We start from the raw sequence: 25434 nt of genomic DNA on the forward strand, positions 1-25434 counted from the left end.
GGGTTTAAAAATCTTATACTACATTTTAGCAAGAATGCCATAAAATAAATTCAGTATTATACCTGCTAAACCTACAGTTTGTTTTTCATTTCAGTGAAAAAAAAAAAAAAATCATATTGCCAGTTTTATGGGGTTTAATTCAATTTCAGTATGTTAATAGAGAATCATAGAATGGTTTGGGATGGAAGGGACCTTAAAGCTCATCCAGTTCCAACCCTCTGCCAAAGGCAGGGACACCTCCCACTAGACCAGGTTGCCCCAGGCCCTGTCCAGCCTGGCCTTGAACACTGCCAGGGATGGGGCAGCCACAGGTTCTCTGGGCAGCCTGTGCCAGTGCCTCACCACCCTTATAGTAGTAAGTAGCTAAGGTTCTTCTGCAAGTAGTGTAAGTTCTAGTGTGTGTTAGTGCAGTAATACAAATCAGTTAACAGAGTCTGAAGGTCAGCAAGAACTGAACAGAGGAGTAAACTGATCCTTTTTTCTCTGAAAAAAATGACTTGATATTTTTAATTTTAATCTTATTAAAATGTGATATTATTTACAGTCAGGCTTAGATGTGTTAATATTTATTAATTGGAATTGGGTACTGGAGACCTGTGTAGCTGATGAGCTTACTATATTTTTCCACTAGAAGGCCCATGTGAGAACAGTGAGAATACTCAAAGTAATAGTGTTTTTTATGCTAAGTGAAGAATATGATGATTTTCAAGGAATAAACTTGACTCAAACAGGGAAAAATGAGTACTAGTTTACCTCCTGTTAGCCTTTGGTAGATAGTAGAATGGTAACAAAACAAAATCTGCTTGTTTTAATCACGTGTTTATGTTACAGTAATATTTTCAATATTCAGGACTTTCTGCAGATTTACATGGGGTCTCTTTTTACATTCTTTTTCCTTTATGAAATACCTAGTTTTAAGTGAGTGTGTGTATTTGAGTGCCATTATATTGTTTCTGGTCTACTTTTTTGTAGCTTAGTATAATTAAACTAGTATTAATGAGAATACTTTCATAGTGCTGCAGCTGCAAATGATAGAAAAACTGATAACACACAGCTGACTTGTGCCTCTGTCAGTATCTAGGTATCTGAACCTAAAGCCAGGCAACACACAGGAAAACCCCAGAGTGCCATGAGTTCCAGGAGAAAAACTAGAAACAGTGAATAGATTGATTAGAACTCAGAAACAGCTCCATCTCAAAAGAGAGGGTGTTCATGAATCCTTCAGGAAGCTTGTGAATATCTTTTGCTTGTATTTGATTGGCTTGTTTGTTGGCTTGTTTGAGGGATTTTACTCATTTCTGCTACTGAATTAAGATTTTGCTTAGCAATAATAATGTGGATGACAGTGCTGTCGTTTGCTTCCAAATGGCTGTATGACATACGTATCGCAGTTTAGAGCATTTTGAATTCCAACTGTGGGATGTTGATGGAAAGGTAGGTGAAGAATTAAGTGGGTGAATCACCCTGCGTTTTCATAATTAGCCATCTTTCTTTGCCATTTGCATGTAGCAGAACTTAGGTTCTTGTTTTTTTGGCTTTTTCAGGTATGAATACAAGCAAGAGTGAGACAGTGAAAGAACATCCATTAAAACCCTCTCGAAGATCTATGCCATGCCTAGCTCAGAGCCAAACACATCCTCAAAGTCTGAGCAAGCATTCATCTTTTCTGCAGCCAAATCGTGTGCAGCCACAGTCCCGACCTCAGCCTCTCAGTGCAGGAACATCTACAGCTACAGTGGATGTGGTGTCAGAACGAGGTAGGAGTGTTTTCTCTTTCAGGAGCTTGTTCCAACCCTGGGAATGAAAGGGATCTATGGGAACATGACTTGATGTCCTATGGTGTCTTAAATATAATCTTTCAGTATATAAGGGCATCTGATAAGCTTTGGTTTGTCTAGATATCTACAGTTTCTTGGAGAGACCTTTTTGTCATCTGAACAGCTAGAAGAGCTATGGTACTAAGCTCTTGAGTGAATCTCTATAATGTTTGAAGTGAGGCTTAAGCTATTCTTTTTTTCCCTTCATGCTGAAAACAAGACAAGAATGTGCTCTTGTATGTTGGGGAATAGCATAAAGGTTCCTATAGTTTGTTCAGAAGAGAGAGAAAAAATAAATATTAGGCTTTTGGCAAGAAGTGTCTTTAAGTATGAACATTCAGGAGCAGATGCATTCATTCATTCATGAGCAGAATCAGGGAAGATTAGTATGGAGAGAGTCACCGGCAGCTTTAAAAAGTTTAAAACTTTTTACTTAAAACATACATATGAATGCTGATATGAATATTGCATTTATTTCAGCTAAAGTGATGGAGACTTTGGAAAACAACTTGCTTAAGCTGTCTAATACAGAATATGATGATCCGTTTTTAGGTAAGTTTGTGTTTGAACTTATGTGTTTGAATAATAATAATTAACGATTCTTTGATTACACTTGCAGTACCTAAATGTGGAAAGACAATACTTTCCCTCAACTGCCAGGTTTTTTGAAAGTGAAGACTAAATGTGACTAAAGAAATACATGCTATTTTAGTTTTCCTGATACTTTTTCACCTTTTGGACTAATAGTGAATAGAGACTAAACAGAGAAGTTGTTTTTTTTTCATACGTTCAGTGTATGTCTTTGAAATTTCTTTGAAATCGTTGTTATTATTATGTGCTGGTTATTATTCCTATATAGTCATATTATTCAGTATTGTCATGGCTGCAGTTGCTATGTTGTTGGTTTTGCTTTATATATTCATGTATGTTTGCTTTAGATGCTCATGTATAAAAAGTGTTCCAACCTGCAAAAAACTAAACCTGACAATACAGAAGAAGAGCTGTAATTGGGACATATGTGTACCTGAATTAATGCCATTTTGATGCTTTAATTAAGTCAAAGAAAATAAGAAAGGAGTTAATAGTCCCATCCTTGCAACTGCAAAATGAATCTGTATATAAAAACACAACTGGTAATTTGCAAGTTCGAAATGTAATTAATTTTGAAATTCCCTGGCCGTTTATTACCCATTGGAATGAATTACACACAGATACTGCTGCATCTTGCACAAGTACTGTGAAGGAACTTTTTACTCACAGTCAGTGTAGCATCAAACTAGTAATCGGATCTTTATGCTGAAGGAGAGAGACGTGCTTTCAGAAAGCTATTTCTGCTCACCTCTCACATGTTTTAACATTGATTTTTCTTCATGCCCAACATACATGCTAGTTAAGAGGTTCTTCAAGGTCTTCCAAAGGGATCGCAGCTGGAAATGTGAGTGAAATTGATAGGTCCTCCAAAACAAAATCAAAATGTTCCAAAATCATGACACAGACCAAAAATTTGGCATGAAGATTGTTTAAGAAAATCATGTGTCTAAGTAAGGTTCCAGTTGAAGCCACTGCACTCATTCAGTATAATTGGTTTGATTTGGTAGGCAAGCATGGGTACCTGAAAATCTCACTGTTTATCATTTCCTTCAGTTTTGTTTTTTTTTTTTTATATCCGGTTCTATGTTTTACTAATTGCTTACACGTACATGTGCTGGTACTATTACGTGTTTATGTATGGCAGAAGTAATTCTTTCTCATAGTGAGTGATGCATTGCTTTTCATTCCCGTCATCTAATTTTAACCTGGAAAGAAACATAGAGGGAGCTCAGTGATTGAGGAAAAGATAGACAAGTATCCTCCGCAAACCATTGTATTAAACTTTGGTGTGGATGTTTCTCCTCTCTGACTTCAGCTATGCTCTTTGAAGAGATTGATTTTACCCTGAATCTGGAGGGTTAAAAAAAAAAAGGAATCTTGCTGCTTGAACCTTCATCACCAAATGGGTGAAACTGCGGCAGCACTGCTACTTTTTAGTCAGTACTCTGGCATTTTGATTGAGTTTGCAAAATCGGCTGATTAATGGCTATCATCTTCTTAGTGAACCTTTCCAAACTGCTCTCCTGAGAACCTGAAAAGAATGCTGAGTTAAGTGCATGTGGTGAATTTTTAATTAAGCTGCATCATGGAACTATGCATAAAATAGGCCAAATGGCTTTTTCCTCTTCCAGAAATGTAGCTTTTTCCTCTTCCAGAATTGTGTCCATAGACAAACTGTTGTCTTGTGAGAAAGAATTTAACAAGCATCATGTAAAAGACTTCTGTGGAAAGTTTCTGTTTTGTTTTAGTTGACTGTAGATAAGACCATATATCTATTTAACTTATAAATGTCTTGCACCTTTGTTACTGCTAACGCAGGCAGATGGGGTCAAGGATGTTACGGACTTACATTCTTTATCCTCTGTCAGTTTTAGGTGGTAAGTAGTATTTCTAAATTGAGAATCAGTCAATTCAAGTGAAGTTACATGCAGTGAGGTTCTGCAACATGAGCTATGAGGTTTCAGATGGAATGCTTGGTGCTTAGCCAAAGCTTCATGGAAATTTCCATGTATTGAAGGTTATAATCAGAGCTTTTTGATTTACCTAGGTGGAAGTTGCCTGCTGCTTGGATCTGGACATTAAGTAAAACATTATTCCTTACAATTCTCAAGGTGGTCATAGAATTTGTTGGTTTTTTTTTTCCTGTATATTTGCATTATGGAAGAGTATAAAGTTCTGGTTAAAGTGACCTTTGTCACTTGTTGTGACTTGAGTTCACAAATAAGATTGGAGTTGCCACTTCACCGAAGAATGTTAATCCCTCCAGCTCTACTGCAGTTTATTTGAATATTTTTACTTATCAAATGAGTGAAAGATTCCTGCTTTTTGACTGTTAAGAAAATGTCTTTTTACCTAAGAACTCCAAGAGAGGAATATGCCTGCTAACCAGTATAATGTAATTAGTGAATAACTAATTACAGTGAATTTATTCATGACAACTCAACACAATCATTTTTGTCAGCTCATTTAGGTGCAAGTAAGTAGCCAAATCCTATAAAGCATACACATGGGGGAATTTTCTGAATAAGCTCTTTTGATGAGAACACTTCAGTTTGTCAAGAATTTTTCAGGATTATTTATACAAGGTTAGGAGGGGGGGCAGGATTTCTGCCATGGGCGAGACCACTGTAGAGCAACCAGTACCCTTCTGCGGAAGCAGTGTTAGGGAAGAGGGAGACTAAAGTTTATTCCAGTTACTGAATTGTACAGAAAAGACCATCATGAAGTTACAGACTGTCTTGAGGCAATACTTGAAATTTTTTCCTGAAAGATGCCTGAAGTTTTTGTTCTAGTATGAAATGTCAGGACTTCAGAGCAATTTTCATAGGCACGGTAGAAGTATTTCCTGTCTAGGTATATATCTTTGATACCAGATGTCAAAGATGATGCTGATGTGAGATGACAGAGGCATCTAGGCTAAGTATCAGTGCAGTATTTTAGGTAACAAGAATATACCTGGGATACAGGATTTACTTTGACAGCTGTCTCATGTTGATGCAATAGTCACAAATACCTAAAAGGCATATATTTAGCAAAACAGGAAAAAAGTTTTTGGCAATTTTTTGGAATTGTTAGGATCTTTTAAGAAGTAAATACATGAAAAACTAAAATACTTGTGTTGTATTTGTGGATACGTGTAAATTTGTGTTACACAAGAATCTGGATGTTAAACTCTGAACTCATTTGTACAATAGTATAATTCCAATGTCATCCACTTTTTAATACATTAGCCAGTCACACCAATGACACTTGGAGATTTGACATTCGGAGATTTAACATTCATTCTATCAAAGGGAATTCAACCTTATATTTTTCAAAGCCTTTTGCCTGTGGATACTAGCTGAAAAACATCAATGAATAACACAGATGCATATTTATATTACATTTTGGTTTTACTGCACTTTGTTTTTCTTCTGAAAGACATGCCCAGCAATTACTTTGTGCCAGGTTTTAAATGACATAACTTTAGCTTCAGTTGCTAAACTTGTATCTTTCCTGGAGCTACCAATAATAGCTCATGGTTTCAGTTGTAGCTGGAAAAAGGAAGTGGGGTATAATTTAAATTTACTCCTAGTAGCCACATAGTAGCTACAGAGAGTCACGTTAATAAAAAATTGTTTTACTCTAGAACTTTTTTTTTTATGTAAATTCTAGCAACATAAAATAATTTGGCATACATTACCATTAACTAATTTGAGTTAGATAATCTAGGAGCTACTCCACTGGTATATGCACACTTCTGTGTGTACACACATGTATAAATCGTAGAATCATAGAATAGTTAGGGTTGGAAAGGACCTTAAGATCATCTAGTTCCAAACCCCCTGCCATGGGCAAGGACACCTCACACTAAACCATATAACCCAAGGCTCTGTCCAACCTGGCCTTGAACACTGCCAGGGATGGAGCACTCACAGCCTCCCTGGGCAACCCATTCCAGTGCCTCACCACCCTTACAGGAAAGAACTTCTTCCTTATATCCAATCTAAACTTCCCCTGTTTAAGTTTTAACCTGTTACCCCTTGTCCTGTCAGTACAGTCCCTAAGAGTCCCTCCCCAGAATCCTTATAGGCCCCCTTCAGATACTGGAAGGCTGCTATGAGGTCTCCACGCAGCCTTCTCTTCTCCAGGCTGAACAGCCCCAACTTTCTCAGCCTGTCTTCATACGGGAGGTGCTCCAGTCCCCTGATCATCCTCGTGGCCCTCCTCTGGACTTGTTCCAACAGTTCCATGTCCTTTTTATGTTGAGGACACCAGAACTGCACACAATATTCCAGGTGAGGTCTCATGAGAGCAGAGTAGAGGGGCAGGATCACCTCCTTCGACCTGCTGGTCACGCTCCTTTTGATGCAGCCCAGGATACGGTTGGCTTTCTGGGCTGCAAGCACACACTGTTGGCTCATGTTAAATTTGTCATTGACCAACACCCCCAGGTCCTTCTCTGCAGGGCTGCTCTGAATCTCTTCTCTGCCCAACCTGTAGCTGTGCCTGGGATTGCTCCAACCCAGTTGCAGGACCTTGCACTTGTCATGGTTAAACTTCATGATGTTGGCATCAGCCCACCTCACAAGTGTGTCAAGGTCCCTCTAGATGGCATTCCTTCTCTCCAGCGTGTCAACCAAACCACACAGCTTGGTGTCGTCGGCACACTTGCTGAGGGCACACTCAATCCCACTGTCCATGTCAGCAACGAAGATATTAAACAAGACCAGTCCCAACATGGATCCCTGAGGGACACCACTCGTTACTGGTCTCCAGCCGGACATTGAGCCATTGACCACAACTCTTTGCGTGCGGCCATCCAGCCAGTTCTTTATCCACCGAGTGGTCCATCCATCAAATTGATGTCTCTCCAATTTAGAGACAAGGATGTCGTGTGGGACAGTGTCGAACACTTTACACAAGTCCAGGTAGATGACATCAACTGCTCTACCCCTGTCCATCACTTCCGTAGCCCCATCATAGACGGCCACCAAATTAGTCAGGCAGGATTTCCCCTTAGTGAAGCCATGCTGGCTGTCACCAAGCACTTTGTTGTTTTTCATGTGCCTTAGCATGCCATCCAGGAGAATCTGCTCCAAGATTTTGCCAGGCACAGAGGTGAGATTGACTGGTCTGTAATTCCCTGGGTCACCCCTTCTTGAAAATGGGGGTTATATTTCCCTTTTTCCAGTCATCGGGAACTTCACCTGACTGCCATGATTTTTCAAATATGACGGCCAGTGGCTTCGCAACTTCATTTGCCAGCTCCTTCAGGACCCGCGGATGGATCTCATCAGGACCCATGGACTTGTGCACGTTCAGATTTTTAAGATGGTCTCAAACCAGATCCTCTCCTACAGTGGGCACACAAGGTCTTCATTCTCACAGTCCCTGCATCTGCCTTCCAAGACTTGGGTGGTTTGGTCAGAGCCTTTGCCAGTGAAGACTGAGGCAAAGAAGTCATTCAGAACCTCAGCCTTCTCCAAATCCCAAATAAAGAAACATTAATTGGTATATTTTTAAAATAATGCTTTATTTCCCTTGAAGGCCATCATATGCATAAAGGGAGAGAACCTTATCTTTGAACGATCTCAGAATTGGCTGGCCATCTTTTAGAAAAGGAATCTGAATGTAAGCAATTTTGATCAAGGTTATTTGTTATTTGAAGGTTATATGAAGGTTAGTTGAAAAATCCTCTTTAGTAACCTCTGTTAAAATTATAGAGGTGGTTACAACATACTTTTTTTTGAGTTTTGAGTTTGCTTTAGAAATCACTTGTATGATTTGAAAAGAATTTAGCAGGTTTTCATTGAAGTACTCAAGTTAAGGTGAAGGGAATTTACATCATTTGCAGGAGAATTGCTTTATTTCAGTGATAACTCACATCTTCTATAAAGAGTAACTTTTTTCTTGCCACAACTGTGATAAATGCTCTTTTCTAATGCACGGTGCAGGTGAAAAGGGACGGTGTAAGTTGTGAAAGCTCACAAAACCAGTAAATAATACACCACTGAATGGTCTGATCTTTTCTCAAATTATCCTTTGGATTTAGCGAAAGGATTAGAAGGAGAGTGGCTGTATTCAGACTGGTACATTACATGGTTTTCCATTTACTACGTCCCTTTCTGTTGTTAAAATTACTATCATTGGTGCTGCCAGTTTTTTTCATTTCGTTTTTTAATGTTCAGTCTCAAGCACTGTGAGCCAGATTTACAAAAGGGATTTCTTATTATAATTCAGATTAATCACAGAATCACAGACTGGTTTGGTTTGGAAAGGACCTTAAAGCTTGTCTAGTTCCACCCCCCTGCTATGGGCAGGAACACCTTCCACTTCCTCTGGGAAACCTGTGCCAGTGCCTCACCACCCTCACAGGGAAGAACTTCTTCCTAATTAATGCATTTAAAAGTCCGGTTTATCACATACATGGTTGGAATTAGATGATCTTAGGGTCCATTCCAACCCTAACCATTCTATGATTCTCTATGAGGCATCGAGATTTTTCAGGAGTTAAGCCATATTGGAAATCCATTTAGACCAGAAGAATGACTTGCAAATCTGATTGATAGTCTGCTTGTTAACTTAAAAATCCAATTTGCTCATTCTAAAACAAGTAAGTATAGAAGTAGCTTTCTGCAGGTGTAAGCAGCTTTCTGCAGACCCTACAATCAGAAATTAGAGAATCTGCCCTAATTGTTAGGCTGAAATATTTAATTTCAAATAAGATGTAAAAAATGAGTAATGACTAATATAACCAGTGCAAATTGGCATTCAGGTTTTGGATACAAGTTTCTGGTTTTAAGTTATTTGACAAATAAGCACTCACTAGCAAAAAAATCAAAATAATTAAATTATTCTTTTTTCAGTTCTGTTTTTTCATTTTGTGAATTAGGTTAATTATGAGGGATTTAGGCATAGTAACTAATCCTCCTTAGCATGAAATTAAATCCTTCCTACATAGGAACTTGATCATGAATGATGTAGTTCATAATTTTCCTATAGCCTTATAGTCTTCATGTGTCCTGATTCTAATTATTACAAAGCTTATGTGTAAGAAACTCCCTTAATTACATGCCATGATATAACATAGTGAACTGAGAAATTAAGACCTGAATCAAAATTAACAATCCAACAAAGTATCAGCATGACTGCATGATAAAAACTTTCATCTTTTTATTACAGAAGACCTTGAAAGTGAATTTTGGTTAAGTGATGTTATGATAAACCAAAACAGACAGAATAACCTGTGCAATACATACAATATTGACATGAAAGGAGGGGCTGAGAAATGACAGAAGATGTGACTCCAGAAAGCCAGGTTCAGTTTCTGCTTTGACAGAAATGTGATGTTTCCATTGTGACTTTTAGAATCATTTGTTCAGATGCTTGTGTTCCTTAGGCAATACCTGCAAAGGTAAGAGCTGTCACATCTATTCTATGTTGTGAGATGGCTGAAAAGCTGCATTAGGTCAGTTTTTCCTATACCTGGTCTGTGAGGGAATTGTCCATCTTCCATATTAGAGCTTGTTCCTGCCTGGAGAGCTGGCAGCATGGCTGGAGAAGCTGTGCTCTATTATGAACATGGTGCTTGCCAAAACGTAGTAAGGATTAGTCTTTGGAGTTAATATTGACATTCAAAATATCAAAGTGCTTTAGGCATTTAATCTCCCTGTTGCGATTCTGTACACCCTCTTAACTCCTCCAAACAGCCACCCTACCTGACTCCCCTTTTTAAAAAATGAGAAATACTCTGTGTAATTGTTATCACAGTCTGAAAGGTCATGAGAAATTGTACATTAAGAAAACTCTGCGCTTGTCTGTTATAGTAGTTTTTTTGATATCTAAACACACATACATAGGTAACTGAAAAACCTTTCATGTTATGTATATAATATAGTATTCCAGGTACACAGCAGAATAAAATAAGATGTAAATCCATCACAATGCCATTTATCCAGATGTCCAGTGATATCCTTCTCCAGGTTATTTGTTGTTTCTAGAACTAAATTAGGACAAAAGGGGGTGAATTTATTGACCAATTATCTCTTCTTACGAAAGCTTTTCAAGGCCCATCTGCAAATGTGTAAAGCCTTAAAGAAGTGAGTCAGGAGTCATCATATCACTGTTTGTGAAACAGAAACTATTTAGGAATAATCTTAATTTTCCCCAAGTATGACACATTGCAGTTGAGGAATACTTGCTTTTCTGTGCCAGTTATCCGAAACATATTGGTGGATTGCATGTTACGGGTGGTTTTTTTTCCTCTAACTGTTATAAATAAAATGCACTCTTGGTCCTTTAGGCAAGTATGATGGAAAGAATGGTAGTCAAGCATTTAAGACTCAAAAATGGAAATATGAAGTGTGGACCTTGTAATCAATATTTAAACAAAGTGCTTCTGCATAGGGAGGTAAAAGACTCCCAGAGCTGAAACTTTCTACTACATTTTATCGTACAAGTGCCCTTAGGGCAAATCTTAATGTCATGTATCAAGCACAGCAAAATTGTATGTCACCAAGTGTAGATAGGTTTTGTGATGTATGAAGGCTGAAGTGACTCATCGTGTCTCCATATTACAAGATAGCAAAACAAAGCAACTACTGGGATGGAGAGATCTGTTATCTGATTGATTAATGCTTGAATCTTTTTCAAATTACTTTATACTTGAGTGTGGATCCAAGGTGAGGGTATGCATTACTTAGTTACATGTTCAGCTGTGCTCACAATTATATATATATATGGGTGAATCTGTTTTAAGTATGTACCCAGTTAAAGAGAAGTCCTTGACTTACTGAATAGTGGAGTTCGCATTGTCTTCACTGAAATACGATTCAGTCTCTGCCTTTGGAATTAGAAGCTGTAGTCCTTTTCTCTGATTTGATATCCTCATCTTTATTTAAAATTCAGCCTTAATGATTTTTTTAAATAAAAGTTTTTATGTGACAACACTTCAAAAAGCTCTCAACTACCACAAGTTTTAATTAACATAACTTAATAACTCAAATACATCAGCAAAATGGCAGTTAAAATGCAAAGCCAAATAATGGAGAATGTGGAGGAAATGATGGCAGAAAATAGTGTCACTTTGTAAACAAATATATAAAAATGTTAACACAAGTTTAGAAACTGCAGTTACTGAAGAAAGACTTAAGGAGTTAAATCACTGTCTTGTGATAAGCTTTGGTGATGCTAGGAACAATCAGCTCAAATTAATTTAGGTTCTGTAAGTTTAACAGTATGTAATTTTGGCTTGATGGGTGGGAAAATTAAGGAAGAGAGACTTTCTTTTTTAATAAAAGTGGTGGATACATTATTACAGGAAAAGCACCCCATTGTAGAAAAATACAAATCCATAGTCAATGCTGTTGGTGGCAAAGCTTCATTTCTGCTTTTTTGTAAACCCAACTTGTTTCATTCTCTGTTCTTTAATCAAAAGAAATTTCAAAAAAGCTCAGCTTAAGAAGCAAAATGAGCCAACTAAAACACACACATTTTGCAGCTGTTCTTTCCAACCTCTTCTGGTATAGAGATACGTTGTAATCCACTGAATTTTTACCTTGAGCATAATTATTTATATTACAGATTTTTCTAAAATATATGCTGCAGAAGAGGTAAATGGCGCTAGTCTATTCAAAGTATCTACAAAGCACACTTTAGGTGTCCTGTTAACATTAATGTCTCAAACTACAGGAATGTTAAGAAAAATGCACTTTTTGAAGATAATCCTAAAATATGGATTAGGTGCTATGTCTCTCAGACAGGTATAACAAATATTTATTCAAGTGCTGTGTTTAAATGCTATGTTTTAATCTTCATTCCTTCTTTCCTCCCTTTTTTACTTTGTGGGACATTGCTTTAGGTGCATAGAATAAGTCATCAGCTCCTCATAGATATAGTAAGAAGTATTGTTCAATTTCATGTAAGAAATGCACCTCTTTAATTCTAAATGTATTTTTATGGGGTTCTTTGTTGCTAAAACCCTTTCATGCTACATTTCAGACAGAGATAACAGGTGGAAAGTAGCAATTTTTTATTTTTTTTAATGAAAAATATATGCTACACTTCAATGCTTTGTCCTTGAAAACATAAAAAATGCTTAGCAGGTAAAAGTATGTTGACTGCTAAGGGAAAGCTTGTTTCATGGCTTTAAAAAGTTGAAAAAACATTAGATATTTTTGCAAAGCTTGATCTTTACTAAAGCTGAGAGCTCATCACATCTGGCCATGAATAAAATCTTGCTTAACTATCCTGTTTTCTGCTTTGTATACCTCCTACTTGAAACCTACTTCACAGTCTTTTTTACTGCATTCATTGTTGTGGACCAGAGAATAACCTGTATACTAAGATTAAAACATTGCTTAAAATAAAACCCCCTGAGTTTGGTGCACTGATGATTAAAACAGGCTATTTCATATATTAAGAAATCCCTCCACAGATGTACTGAGGTTAATATCAAAATCACAAATTAGCAGGGCCTCATTTTGTGTAATCATTATTCAAATAGCTCAATTTCAGAAAGAACAGCCCTTGGTAAATGTTCCGGTGTAATGTTCCATCTCAGAAATATTTAGGCTATGTGAGATAATTGTTGTTTGGGGTTTCTTTTCTGTAGTACTTACTCTGGAGAATTTAACTGAACAGCTTATTGAAAAATACTTTGTTGTTGCAGATGAGCTTTTATGAATATAAAATTTGGGAAGCTCAAGATTGTGGTTCCCACAGCAACTATGACTTTTTTCTTGGCATCTTATTTAGTATTTAGAATAATTGGGCTAAATGCTATTCCCAGTCCCCCTGACTTTTCCCATGTTGATGTGAAAGCTGAGATGGGAACTTAACTCAGTATTTGTGGATAACTTTTTGTCTGAATATATATTTTCAACTTGTCCAAGATATAATTGTGTGGGAATAATTATTCCATTTTTTCATCTTTAAAATATTTTTTTCAAGACTAACCATTTTCCAACATTCATTATAACTTACATGGTCCAACATTGCACAGACATTACCCCTCATTTTACCTCTGCTGGGTAGGTATGATAAGTATTGTCATGATTTTTTGATGGAGAATGTGCAAGGAAATTACATGTCTGGAAAATGTCTGCCTTCTGAAAGAGGCTCTAGAGTACCCAGAGACTTGAGTCCTTCTAACTTGCCTGCAGTGATGATTCAGGTGAAATTTAGTCTGTGAGAGCGGATCTTTGTAAGCTTTGAGGATGGTCCTCAGTCATCTGCATCTCTCTTTGGATACGCAAGTTTTAATAGAAACTTTTGTTGAGCTATTAAAAATCCAATGTAAACACTTTCTTCATGGTGTTAACTGTCTTCTACCACTGATAGGGAAGCCTCTTAAAATGTGTTCTTGAGTGGTTACCTTAATATGCAAATTTTCAAATACTGTATCCAAGTATGAGCAGCATGAGTGTAGGCCCATCAGGCATTTTGATTGCTTGTTTAAATTTAAAGCATGGGAGGTTACTCAGGTCTGCAAGATGCACTTCCTATTTGACAACATGTTCTGAGTCTGGACAAGTGTGAGTCAAGCACAAAAACATTTGAATATTTGCTTTATATTGCGTAGGGGTTGGGTTGTTTGGGGTTTTTTTTAGGTACTGTGAAGAATGTTGTGAGCTTTTTCAATTGGAATGGCAATAGAAATGTTTCTATAGGCCTTCTACTAAAAAGAGAAGTCACTTCTAGCTTAAGACAGAGATGATGACATTTCAAGTAAAAAACTTTTGCAAGAAGGGGTAGACTAAAAGTTATTAAAAATTGGATAACTAAAATGAATATTCAACTCTGGCTCTAACAATACTGTTAGTTTCTCTCTTCTGTAACCTAAAATGAGTCCACTGTTTTCTTCTGTTTTTCCTTCAGGCATAGGAAAGGAAAAAGACACATATGCAGATGATTCAGAACATGGAAATTATGATGCTCGTACAGATCAGTCATTGCTTCTTCAAAACAAGCTTACCAGGCAGAAAACAGAAACTCGGACCAAATCGTCTTCAAAGGTAACAGACACAAACTTTTATTAAATCGTATCAATTATCAGAATGTGCTTAAATATTATTAAGATATAATTTTCAGGGATTAGGTAAATTGCATCTTAAATGGGCATCTCATGTAAAAGAAATAATATAGGAATATTATAGTTTGACCTGCAGAATCAGTGAATGGAATTCTCTGTACCAAAAGTGACCAAGATTATATAGAATCTAGGGTTCTAATGATTTCTGTCAACTAAACTAAAGCTAAAAGGCAGTGGACTTTTTAAAAAAATTAGTATTGCACATAATTTAAGACGTAGGTTTCCCAGCATGGTGTGAAATTCATGTCAGCTGGGAGGCCGCAGGAAATTATGAGAGTTTAGAAGAACTATGTTCATGTAGTGAATAATCTAAAGGGTAGGATTCTCCATGTAACCAAAATCCAAATGATACTTTCACAGCGAGTGAAAGATAAAATTCACTTGTGTACAGGAGAATGTGAGAGTATTTTCGGGACCCTCAACTAAAGCACTAGAAAAGCCATCTTCCCTGGTGAAACTGACATGTTATCTTGCTTAGTAGTTACCTAATCACGGTATTCCTCACAGTGCATTTCCTACAGCAGTTTGTCCACTATAATGCCAAAGAATTAGGATGGATTTTCATTTCAAAACATGTAGTTTTTGTTACTGCTCTGCTCTGGGAGACCCTTAATTGTCCTTTCCATTAAGCATAATTGCTTGTAAATGTGTGGCGAACAGACTAACCTCAGGAAATCCGAAATATTTTAATTCTTCACGCACTGGAAATAGTGTTATTCAGCAGCCCAGTTTTTACCAGTGATTCTCTGATCTTTGTTATATAAAGACATGAATAATCGCACACTACAAACCCAGAAATTCTTAAATTGCTTTAAGATCCTGTGCTTTACATACAATGTATTCTTCAGTGGGCCATTATACAGCTCTGTCATCTGTTACGCCTCTTGCAGTTTGTGACTTGAACGTTGAATGCAGTTTTCATGAGAGTCATGTAACTGTTGTAAGGCTTATTCATTGTCACCATTCCTACAGGAACTCCTGTACACAGGTACATTGATGTGATCTCCCAGATTCCATTTCATGGGGTGGTTTTAGAAAACTTTTCTATAATATCTATCTAATAACTTTTAGATAGGTTTATAGGTAATGGTTTTTACAGATCAGAAATCTGGGACATGAAAATATAACTTCAGTAGTGACAGAAAAGGGTTATCATAGTTTCACAGAATGGTTTGGATTGGAAGAGACCTTAAAAGATCATCTAGTTCCAACTGCTTGCCATGGGCAGGGATACTTAACCTAAACCACTGCAATAAGAGTTTTTGTGGTCACAGAGCTATCTTTTTGTTTTTGCCTTTCTATGCAACGTTAGCTGAATAAAGACAGAAATAAGAATGGATGTTCTTATTTGATTTTGTTGATTAATTAACAAAGCCTTTTATGTTATATGTGGCCTAAGCGACAGAGAAAACAATGCAGAATCTGAAGTGTTTAGACTGTTACAGAGCATTAAATATTTTTAATAGGAGGGAAGGCTGCTACAGAGTAAATCTAGTAACAGATAATTTCTGTATAGTGACAGGCATTTCCTTGTGCTAAAGCAAAGTATTTTTTATAGTTTTGTATAAAATATAAAATGACCATTAACTGTGTTTTCTCCAAGCCTTGCATTCAGGACTGATACAAAGTTTATAAGCAGCAACTAAGCTAACTTTCTTTCAAAGTTTAAAGAGGAGCCTTGTATTTGTATAAAGTTTAAACAAAAATGCGCTTTTTATGGTTCAGTCTCCTGCCCTGACATACTGAACAAAGTACTTCAGAGTTTAAAACCAGTCTCCTGAAGCCATGTCTACCTTTTAGCATTGACAACTCCTTGTGCAACCCCAGCCTCTTCATTGGTGTGTTGGTGAGAGAGGTAGAGAAGGCCTTGGCTCCATGTAAGCACTGCTCAGCAGCAATGCTAACATCTCTGAATTATTAACTCTGTTTTCAGAAGAAATCCAAACCATAGCCCTGTACCAGCTGCTATGAAGAAAATTAACTCTACCCGAGCCAACACCAGCACGTAAGGCAATAAAGCAGGTTTCTCCTCCTATTTACTGTTTTTCTGCCTTCACTGGGAAGAGGCAGAGGGGATTTAGATTAGTTTTGTGTCAGAAAAGGTTACTATTTTGCCTTTGGATTATTGTACAAGTCTTTGTGGCAGTTAGTGTAAGATGTCTAAGGGAAACATCTTCCCAAAATGGATATAAAACGAGCAGAAGCAGGCATCTAATTCTTTTTGAGACTGTTGAAATCACAGAAGACTGCTCTACAGCTTTACAGCTGGTAAGTACTCTCATATATTTGGAAAAGAAACTGATCTACTGCAATAAAAGAAGTCTTCTCAGTCTGACCAAGAATTATTTAATGTTTCAGATGGAACACATAAAGTATATCTTTCCATAAATCTGGTTTGTATTGCTGCAGTTTTAAAGCTTTAGAAATATCAGATAATTTTGAAATAGCATCTGGAGGCCAACATTCATCTTGACAGTTACCTGCTTTTCTGGCTTCCTTGATGGTTAGTGTAAGCTAGGATCATTTAAGAATCAACAGAGCTCATAATGAAAAGTTGTGAGTTCAGACCCATGAAAAAACTGTCTTCCTTATCCATTTCAGACATCTTTTCATCACCAACTGCTGTTGAGATTGTGTAAAAAGTATAATTTCATGTATGTATTTGTGCCAAGGGGATCTCACACAGGGGATTGATGCCAACAAGTGGCTACTCAGCAAAGTATTGAATGAGTAGTATCTGCTGTTGCAAGGGAAATGTAGGAATGAGAAGGTTCCTGACTGGAAAGTTGATGTTTCTAGTTTCACTAAGAAAGGAAAGCAGGCTTAAATAGACTCTGTCACTTGAATGGAAGGCAACATTGGTACAGAGAAGCTGTGAAGTCAGTAGCAATGAATTCTTTTCTGTACCAATTATTGTCACATGTATAGCAGCAAGATATGAATATTTGAGAAATTACACTTCCATTTTCTTTCATCAACTTCATTATTGTTACTTTCACTGATGATTTCTTTTTATCAGTTTAATTTTTTATCTTAGTGGTGTGTTTTGCTGTGTGATGAAGTAAAGAACATATTTGAAACAAAATTCATGTGTTATCACTAGGGGTTCAGGAACTATAAAGAAACTGCCTAAACAGCAGCCTAGTATACTGCCTTTTGTATTTGGACTAGTTCGGTGTTGGATAGGGTCTGAAATGATTTCTCTTTTCTCTTTCAGTCTCTGGAAATGTTCTTTAACTCCTAAGGAATTTTAAAGAACATCTTATAAAAGCAATTGGCCAAAGTATATGGAGAATTGTATCTCATGAGCTGGACATGATGCTAAAAAATCATTATATTTTAAGCAAAACTCAGAATGTTTGGAGTAGATTATTGTAGTGATTATTAAAGAATAAATATGCCTGTGAAAACGTGAAATACATTGTTTAGGCATTTTATTGGATTCTTTGTGATTTTGGACATACCCCTCTCTCTCCTGCAAAACAAATCTTTTGCTTACAGAATGTTACGGTAGTTTTGAAAAACAGAGTAAATTAAAGGTAATATCTGTAGAATAAAAGCATTCTTCAGTCTTAATATTTTATCTTATCTTCCACGCATTTACAGGAATTTTCTGGTTTTGTTTTTTCCTCTTTAAGTCCATAACTTTCAGAGTTGTACAGATTTGTGCTGTGTATTCTAATCCTGTCAATTTATCAATAGTTTCATATATATTATTTCACTCGTGATCCTGCTCCTGCTTTCAGTGGAAGTCAGGCGTACATGCTGAAAGAGAGGGTTTGGCAATAGAAGTGTTTTAGTGTGTATATAAGAACAAGATGTTGTGAGCTGACAGCAGTGTACTGGGAAGGAGAATAGCAAAGGGAGCCTGATAGATAAGGAGTAGTCCACAAAAGCAGTCTAATATAACAGAAGTAAATAAAATTTGAAAGGAATGATGACAGATGAAATCGTTGTACCAGAACAGAATGACATGGTAAAGTGCAAAAAAAGTTAACGTCATGTTTATGCTTTTAGTGCATGGCTCTTATCAGCTGTGAGATTTTGTTAAAAAAAAACAAACACCCCAACCCACCCCCACCCCCCCAGAAAAAAAAAAAAAAAACCTGACATTAAAACCTCGGGAGATGCAGGGAAAGTAGTGAGTAATTTTATCATAATGATGAGAGTTTTTAAAAATAAACATGTAAAGAAAAATGTTCAGTGGCCATGTCAGTATGCTTCTTATTAAGGCCTCCCTATTGGACTTACAGAGCAAATAGAAGTGGTTAAGTATTAGAAATGAGAAGCCTTCTCCTGTCTCCAAACATCCTCCATTGCTGCTTCCTCATACACTAACACAGAACAGACTTATGCTCAAAATTTTGCATAAGATCACCCAAAACTATTACTTTCCTGAAGCAAAATATACTTTCTGTATTATATAGAAATGGATTTTTCATGCTTACTCTGTAGGGCTGAACAGAACAAAAATGAACAAGATGCCCTCTGTGAAGAAGCTAAAATAAATGCTAATTATTTTGTTATTACAGTCAGATGTTTCTGGAAGTCTTCCTCTGTGCTCAGAAAACAGCTAGGTTCTGCACAGTACAGTGCAGTATACACTGAAATACATTAGCGTGGGTAACTATAGCAGCCTGTCATATTAACCAGTCTTTGTTGTCTTTGATGCCCAAGTTAGTTTGGATATCTTTACATATGCAAATATGTCCCTGATTTTCTTTCTGAGGTTGTTATGCTCATGGGCAAAAAAACCAAACCAAAACAACCCCAAGTCCAAACAATGGGAATTTAAAATCAATCAATCTATATTTTTGGAATTAGGAAATTGAAAGATGAATATAATAAATGTATTTCTGGCTTATCCATTCCAAACCCCTTCAAACACAAGATGATTGCCAACTTAGTTGGGTGCTTAGGAAACTTCTCATCAAGTACATCTTAGGGTAGTCTTAATCAGAGTATGATTTTTAAAATGTAAAAAATACCTAGTGCTGTTTTAATATCTTTTAAAATATTTTCACAGCTAATTCCGTGTAACTTAAGAAGCCTGTAAACTTTCTAGTGTTGTAGGTTTGATTTTTAAACATTTTGAAACAAAGCAAGCGTTAATTAGATATCTGACTTTGTTCACAGAAATAAGCCTGTTAAAGTTAGTATTAGAGATGTATGTATTTCCCAAAAATAACTTAAGGGAAGAGTTGAGTCGTAAGCTCTGCCTGTAGACACTAGCAACTGAAATGGGGGCATCCTTCAGTGTGAATATTACTGAAGACGACAATGTAAAGTTCATGGTAACAGTATTAGGGAGAATTAGTAATGAAAATAAAGGAGGTGGTTTCCATGAATTAGTAGTTCCTCTACTTAATAGTGTCTTATGAGCCTCTAAGAACACTAAATTATATTGGAAGACAGTTGAGGTTTTTTGTGAGAAATAACCATTCTACTCAAAACAGGAAAGCTATTCATGTAGGTATTGCAGTTTTAGGTAATTACTAGAAGAATTTCACACATCAAACTACCTCTGTCGAAATTGCTGCCCAGGTCCTCAAATTTTTTCCATGGCTACTTCTGTCTTATACATGATTTAATAGCACTAAACCCTTCCATTATTACCTCTTAAAAACCAAGATATGAAGAGTTACAGAAAACTGCTTTTCCTTGCCCCACTTCTGACAACCATTGTATTTTACAGTGAAAGCTTCATTCTTCTCTTACTTCTCTATTCCAAGCTGATTTTCCTTGACAACAACAAACAAACAAAAAACCAAACCAAGACATGTGAGTGAGTCTCTATATAGCATGTTTCTTCATTATTATCGAAATTATTTTTCTCTACCCCATCTAGCTGTCAGAAATTTCAGGCTGTCTTAGGGAGGACACTAATTTTGTTCTAAGCATCACTGCAATGAAATAAGAAGACGCTGGGGAGAGAAGAATTCCAATTCCCAGCTGTACACATCCATGTTTTGGATCTCAGAAACCAGCCTGTTGGTATATTTACTTTCCTTTATGCAATTTTACAATCTAAATCACACCATCACACGGAGGAAAGTTAAACTTCATCCTGTCTAGTGTAGAGGCAAACCAAACACATCATGCTGCGGCGGCTTAATTATTGTGTACTGTATCAGTTGGCACTTACGTAAGTGAATACTTCCATTGTTGATTATGGTTGTGAGTTGATGTTTTCTATGTGCTTATATTAATGTAAAACTTCCTTACATCTTTTTATTAAGTGAACAATAGTCCTTGACTTCAAACTCCTGTCTCTAACTGCAATTGCTGTCACGCAGCAACTTTTTCCCCTTCTTAAATCTGTTATTCCAGAGGTGCTACCACCATCACTGATGGGCTCAGTCTTGACCAGATGCAGGTCCATCTTGGAGCCATCTGGCATTGGCTTCATCAAAGACAGGGGAAGCTTCTAGCATCTTCTAGCATCAGAAGCCATCCCTGTAGTCCCCGTGCTACCAAAACGTTGCCACACAAAAACCCAATACAAGTGTTTATGGAAATGCAGTTGCATATGGCAGATAAAGCTGCAAAACACAGTAGCTGAGCTTGGGAAAGGGATAGAGAGGAAGAATTTCCCATCCCTACATGAACCAGAGGATGGAGGAAAGGAGTTCTGGTATATTGTGTTACAGTGCATACTATGTCATTTACTCTTACATGAATCTAAAACTTGCTTATTACTTTGGGAATGGTTCCAACTCACTCTTCTAGAATATTTGTTTCTATGTATGGAGTGAAAAATTGGTAAAAGTTTAATTAGTAGACTGAAGTCAGTAGAGTTTAAATAGTTACAATTTCTGTGAATTGTGCTATTTAAATTAATTGGGGAGAGAAAGAGCCTGTAAAACAGCTGTTCCCACTTTGTAAATAGCTCATTGCTTATTAATTAGAATCTGAAAAATAGTTTCTTGAAAAAAATCCCTTGATGTTGGCTCAATTCAAGGAAAATCTTCTTGTACCACATATGAATAGAAATGTAAACTCTTTCTTATTTTAAAACTTTGCTAAATATTTACGTTATATTTTCATTTCACTTTTTTGCCTTGAGCAAAACCTTTTTCTAGGTTAAATTGATTAACTTGTTTTGTGTAAACTATTAAAATTCAGTTCATTAATTATGTCAGTATTTTGAATTTTACACCATATCAGACTTCAAAGCAGTGTGTCATGTTGTTATAATAATCACAAGCTATGAATCACCCCAAAATGTTGCCAAATAATAAAACTAAGGAACTGCAGCAGATCTGTAGTAATGAAGCCTCAAGTTGTCTTCTACTCTGATACAAACCAGTGTGTTACTATTCTGCTTTATGAATGAAATTACTGTTGAGTGAAGAATAGCTTCACAGCCTCAGTACACAATTAGATAATATTTAAAGACTTGGGAAGAACAAGGTGAAATTAAAATGTTGAGTTTGCAACCTGAATTATACAGCAGTACTCTAAAAGGAATGTTTCAATTTGAACTTAAGTTCTCATATGTGTGTAAACGATAAGCTGATCAGGTGGATGCTGTTCAGAAAATCTGGAAAACTAAGAAGATAGAGAGGATAAAGAAGATTAGAGAAAAAAAGCAGACGTTGATCAGGCCTTGTTTCAGGTGAAATAGGAAATCTTAAAAGAGAATAGGGGAGAGTAACAGCTTTGCACAAAATATTTCTTCTGATGCTTTTCTCGTCCACTGTGTTGAGAAAAAAATGAAAGAATGAATTGGAGATTTATTGATCCAAAAGAGCACATAAATATTGAATGTGCTTTGCCTGGATGCCCTTTGTACTAAGAGACTGATTCCCTTTCGTAGGTGTAGATGATAGCCAATATACCTTGACTCACATTTAATTGAAATTACTGCTCCCTGTTCTCTGTACACATTATGGAGCTCCTTCACATCAATTGAAAAAAAAAACACCTAAATTACTAGATAAATTCTTTTCCTGATATTCCTGTTAATATAGGTGGACAGCATTGCTTGAGAATTGCACTAAAGTGAAACTAGTGGTGCCAATAGTGTTGAAGCAAATCAGTCCTGAAATCGATAAAGTTCAGGTTCCCTGCACAGTTGTGGTGATTGGCTTCACTATCACACTTCTTAGCTGGTGGTGGTAGTACTCTGAAAGTGCTCTGTGATGAACAGATGAAACTCTTCTGTCTACCATCAGTGCAGCTCATTATTTATTGAACATTGCTCTCAAAGAATTCTGTTTGGGGCAGATGAATCTGAGGGCGTATTTGCAGACTGTTGTTAATCTGAGAAAGAAAACATGTTTTTCCAAGACTGAAGAAAATCATTTAGAAATGATGAAAGAAAGGCCAGAAGTAATAATCCAGAGAAAGGCAGAAGTTTATTACAGAAAGGTAGATCTAATTTACACAACGTCTGTGCAGAACTTGCATGAGCAGAAATTGTGTAACAGAAGTTTCACATCTCTCCTTTTGGGAGAAATTTGTCCAGGCTTTTCTGTCTCATTTTACCTGCCTCATGGAGCACAAAAGCAGCTCTGGTCTGCTTTTGTGAAGTATTTTTGCAGGAGTTCTTCATTGTTGAAGATTTGTTGCTTGTGTCTTAAACCTGAAAAATGTTTGGGTATTTAAAAATTTTCATATTCAAAACTTGAGTCCACTACCTCACCTTCAAATCTCTGCATCTTGTATCTTTAGATAATTACGTTTGTGGCATTTAAAATTAATAAAATTTTATGTTTTTATTACTGTCTACATCTAGAATTCTTAGAAGGGGTGACAAACCCTGTATTCAGTGCACTAATAATCTTGCTTAACCATCTTGACTACCTTAATTTGGACTTCAGATACTATTTATCTGAATATCTTGGGATAAATCAAAGCAGAAGAATGCATAAAAACATAATAGAGTATGCGGTATTCTAGTCTTCAAAAATTGTTTTATCAGTATATTGATAAATTATTTTTTCCTTTTATACTTAAATTTCTTATGGGAATAAAAATGGAAAATCTGATGTCAAAAGCCAAACTAAAGGGTATTTCCTATTCTCAACAAACTTCCAAAATAATTTATGATTGGAAGATCATTCTTCCTATGTCTATCCATTTCTACTATTTTTTTTTCCAGTTTCCATATTGTTTCTCTTGGTTACATTGGACATCTTGTGTTCCCTGCCCTGACAAAGTTGAGACTTCTAGCACCATTTTGTATTCACAGGCTTGTTAATAACATACACAAGCAGGAGTGTATCTTGGAGCACATAACAGAAGGCTTTTATGGTTAATTTTGAAAAGTGTTGTCTGGAAAAGCAGGCAATTGATTACATCACCAGCTGCTGAAGAGAAAGTAAGCTTAACTGTACTTAAATGGCTGTAAAACTGACCGGCGGAAAAGGACCTGGGAGCACTGGTCAACAGCTGGCTGAATGTGAGCCAGCAGCATGCATGGGTGGCCAAGAAGGCCAACAGCATCCTGGCCTGTATCAGCACTACTGTGGAAAGCAGGACCAGGGCAGTGATTGTCCGCACCCCTGTGCTGAGTACTGGAGAGGCCGTGATCTTGAATCCTGTGTTCAGTTTGGGGCCTCTCACTACAAGAGAGACATTGAGGTGCTGGAGCAGGTCCAGAGAAGGGCAGTGGAGCTGGGGTCTGGAGCACAAGTGTGATGAAGATCGGCTAAGGGAACTGAGGGGGCTTAGTCTGGAGAAGGGAAGGCTTGGGAGGGGACCTTATCACTCTTTACAACTACATGAAAGGAGGTTGTAGTGAGGTGGGTGTTGGTCACTTCTCCCAAGTAACAAGTGATAGGGCAAGAGGTAACGGCCTCAAGTTCAACCAGGAGAGGTTTAGATTGGATACTAGGAAAAATCACTGAAAGGGTTGTCAAGCATTGGGACAGGCTGCCCAGGGAAGTGGTGAAATCACTATCACTGGAGGCTTTTAAGACATGTAGGTGTGGCACTTAGGGACATGGTTTCCTGTTGGGCTTGGCTGTGTTAGGTTAATGGTTGGATTCAATGAACCTAAAGGTCTTTTTCAACCTAAACAATTTTATGATTCTAAATTGAAGCTTAATCTGTTTAAATAATGTTCCCAGCTGTGATGCAGCAGTAGCTGAGAATGACTTTTCCTTTGCTTTTGCTTTAGAAGTTAAGAAAGCAGAGAAAGAGGAAGAATCTTGTTAGAAAACTAGTTGTTGCAGACTGAGTTGTTCTCAGAAGCACTAAATATGTAGAAAGGTGGCAGTGAGGTATGTGGGAGTAAGAAAAACTTTTCACATAGAAACAAGTGAACCGGTATCCAGTATTTACACTGCTGATACCATGCGCTAACACTTTGTTTTATTTATCAATAGAGAGTGTAACTATAGGATATAACTCTGAGTATTATAAATTTCTTATCTAATAGAATCATAGAATCACAGGGTGTTTTGGGTTGGAAGGGACCTTAAAGTTCATTTAGTTCCAACCCCCTGCCGCCGGCAGGACCACCTTCCCCTAGACCAGGTTGCTCAGAGTTCCATCCAGCCTATGAACACTGCCAGGGACAAAACAACAATCCAAATAGCATTAATTTCAAAGGCTAGCATCATATTAGCTAAAAGATGCAGTACTCATAGATTTCTGGTCCCGTATATAGAGGTGTAATATATCTTACTTCAAACTAATGTACTTGTTCTGGACAGTTTGTGTTAAAATGAGTGCTGCACTCTCCAGAAGATGACGACAGTTTCTCAGTTTACCTTTTCAGTTTTCAAATCCTCACAGTCTGACACCAGTTGATACAGTCACTGCCTGTTCTGAATCATGCAAAAGACAGAATGCAAAAATAGCTTGCAGCAGCAGCATATAAAGCAGGGTTTTCCATATCAAGGTCAGAGAATCCGGTTTGTTTGCAAGAATGGTGGGAAGGAATGGGATAAAATCTAAATATTGCTAACATGGCATTGAAAAGTACTTCAGCTAGAATATGCA

The 25434-nt window shown here is 37.0% G+C and overlaps 1 protein-coding gene across 5 annotated transcripts in view; it reads left to right on the plus strand.

Moving 5' to 3' along the window:
* Window positions 1-25434, plus strand: part of ANO3 (anoctamin 3) — a 213755-nt gene that overhangs the window by 120371 nt on the left and 67950 nt on the right. For 4 of the 5 annotated variants that reach the window (XM_061479183.1, XM_061479184.1, XM_061479185.1 and 1 more), the window contains exons 2-4: window positions 1545-1757; window positions 2298-2369; window positions 14268-14404. In XM_061479183.1, coding sequence (XP_061335167.1) covers window positions 1545-1757; window positions 2298-2369; window positions 14268-14404 — 422 coding nt within the window. The remainder of the gene's footprint in view (window positions 1-1544; window positions 1758-2297; window positions 2370-14267; window positions 14405-25434) is intronic. The other variant, XM_061479187.1, reaches the window with a different exon arrangement.

The sequence above is a fragment of the Pezoporus flaviventris genome, unplaced genomic scaffold, assembly GCF_033815535.1.
Source record: "Pezoporus flaviventris isolate CSIRO_AGI_PZ_B2104156 unplaced genomic scaffold, CSIRO_AGI_Pfla_v1 ptg000143l, whole genome shotgun sequence".
Taxonomy (NCBI): Eukaryota; Metazoa; Chordata; class Aves; order Psittaciformes; family Psittacidae; genus Pezoporus; species Pezoporus flaviventris.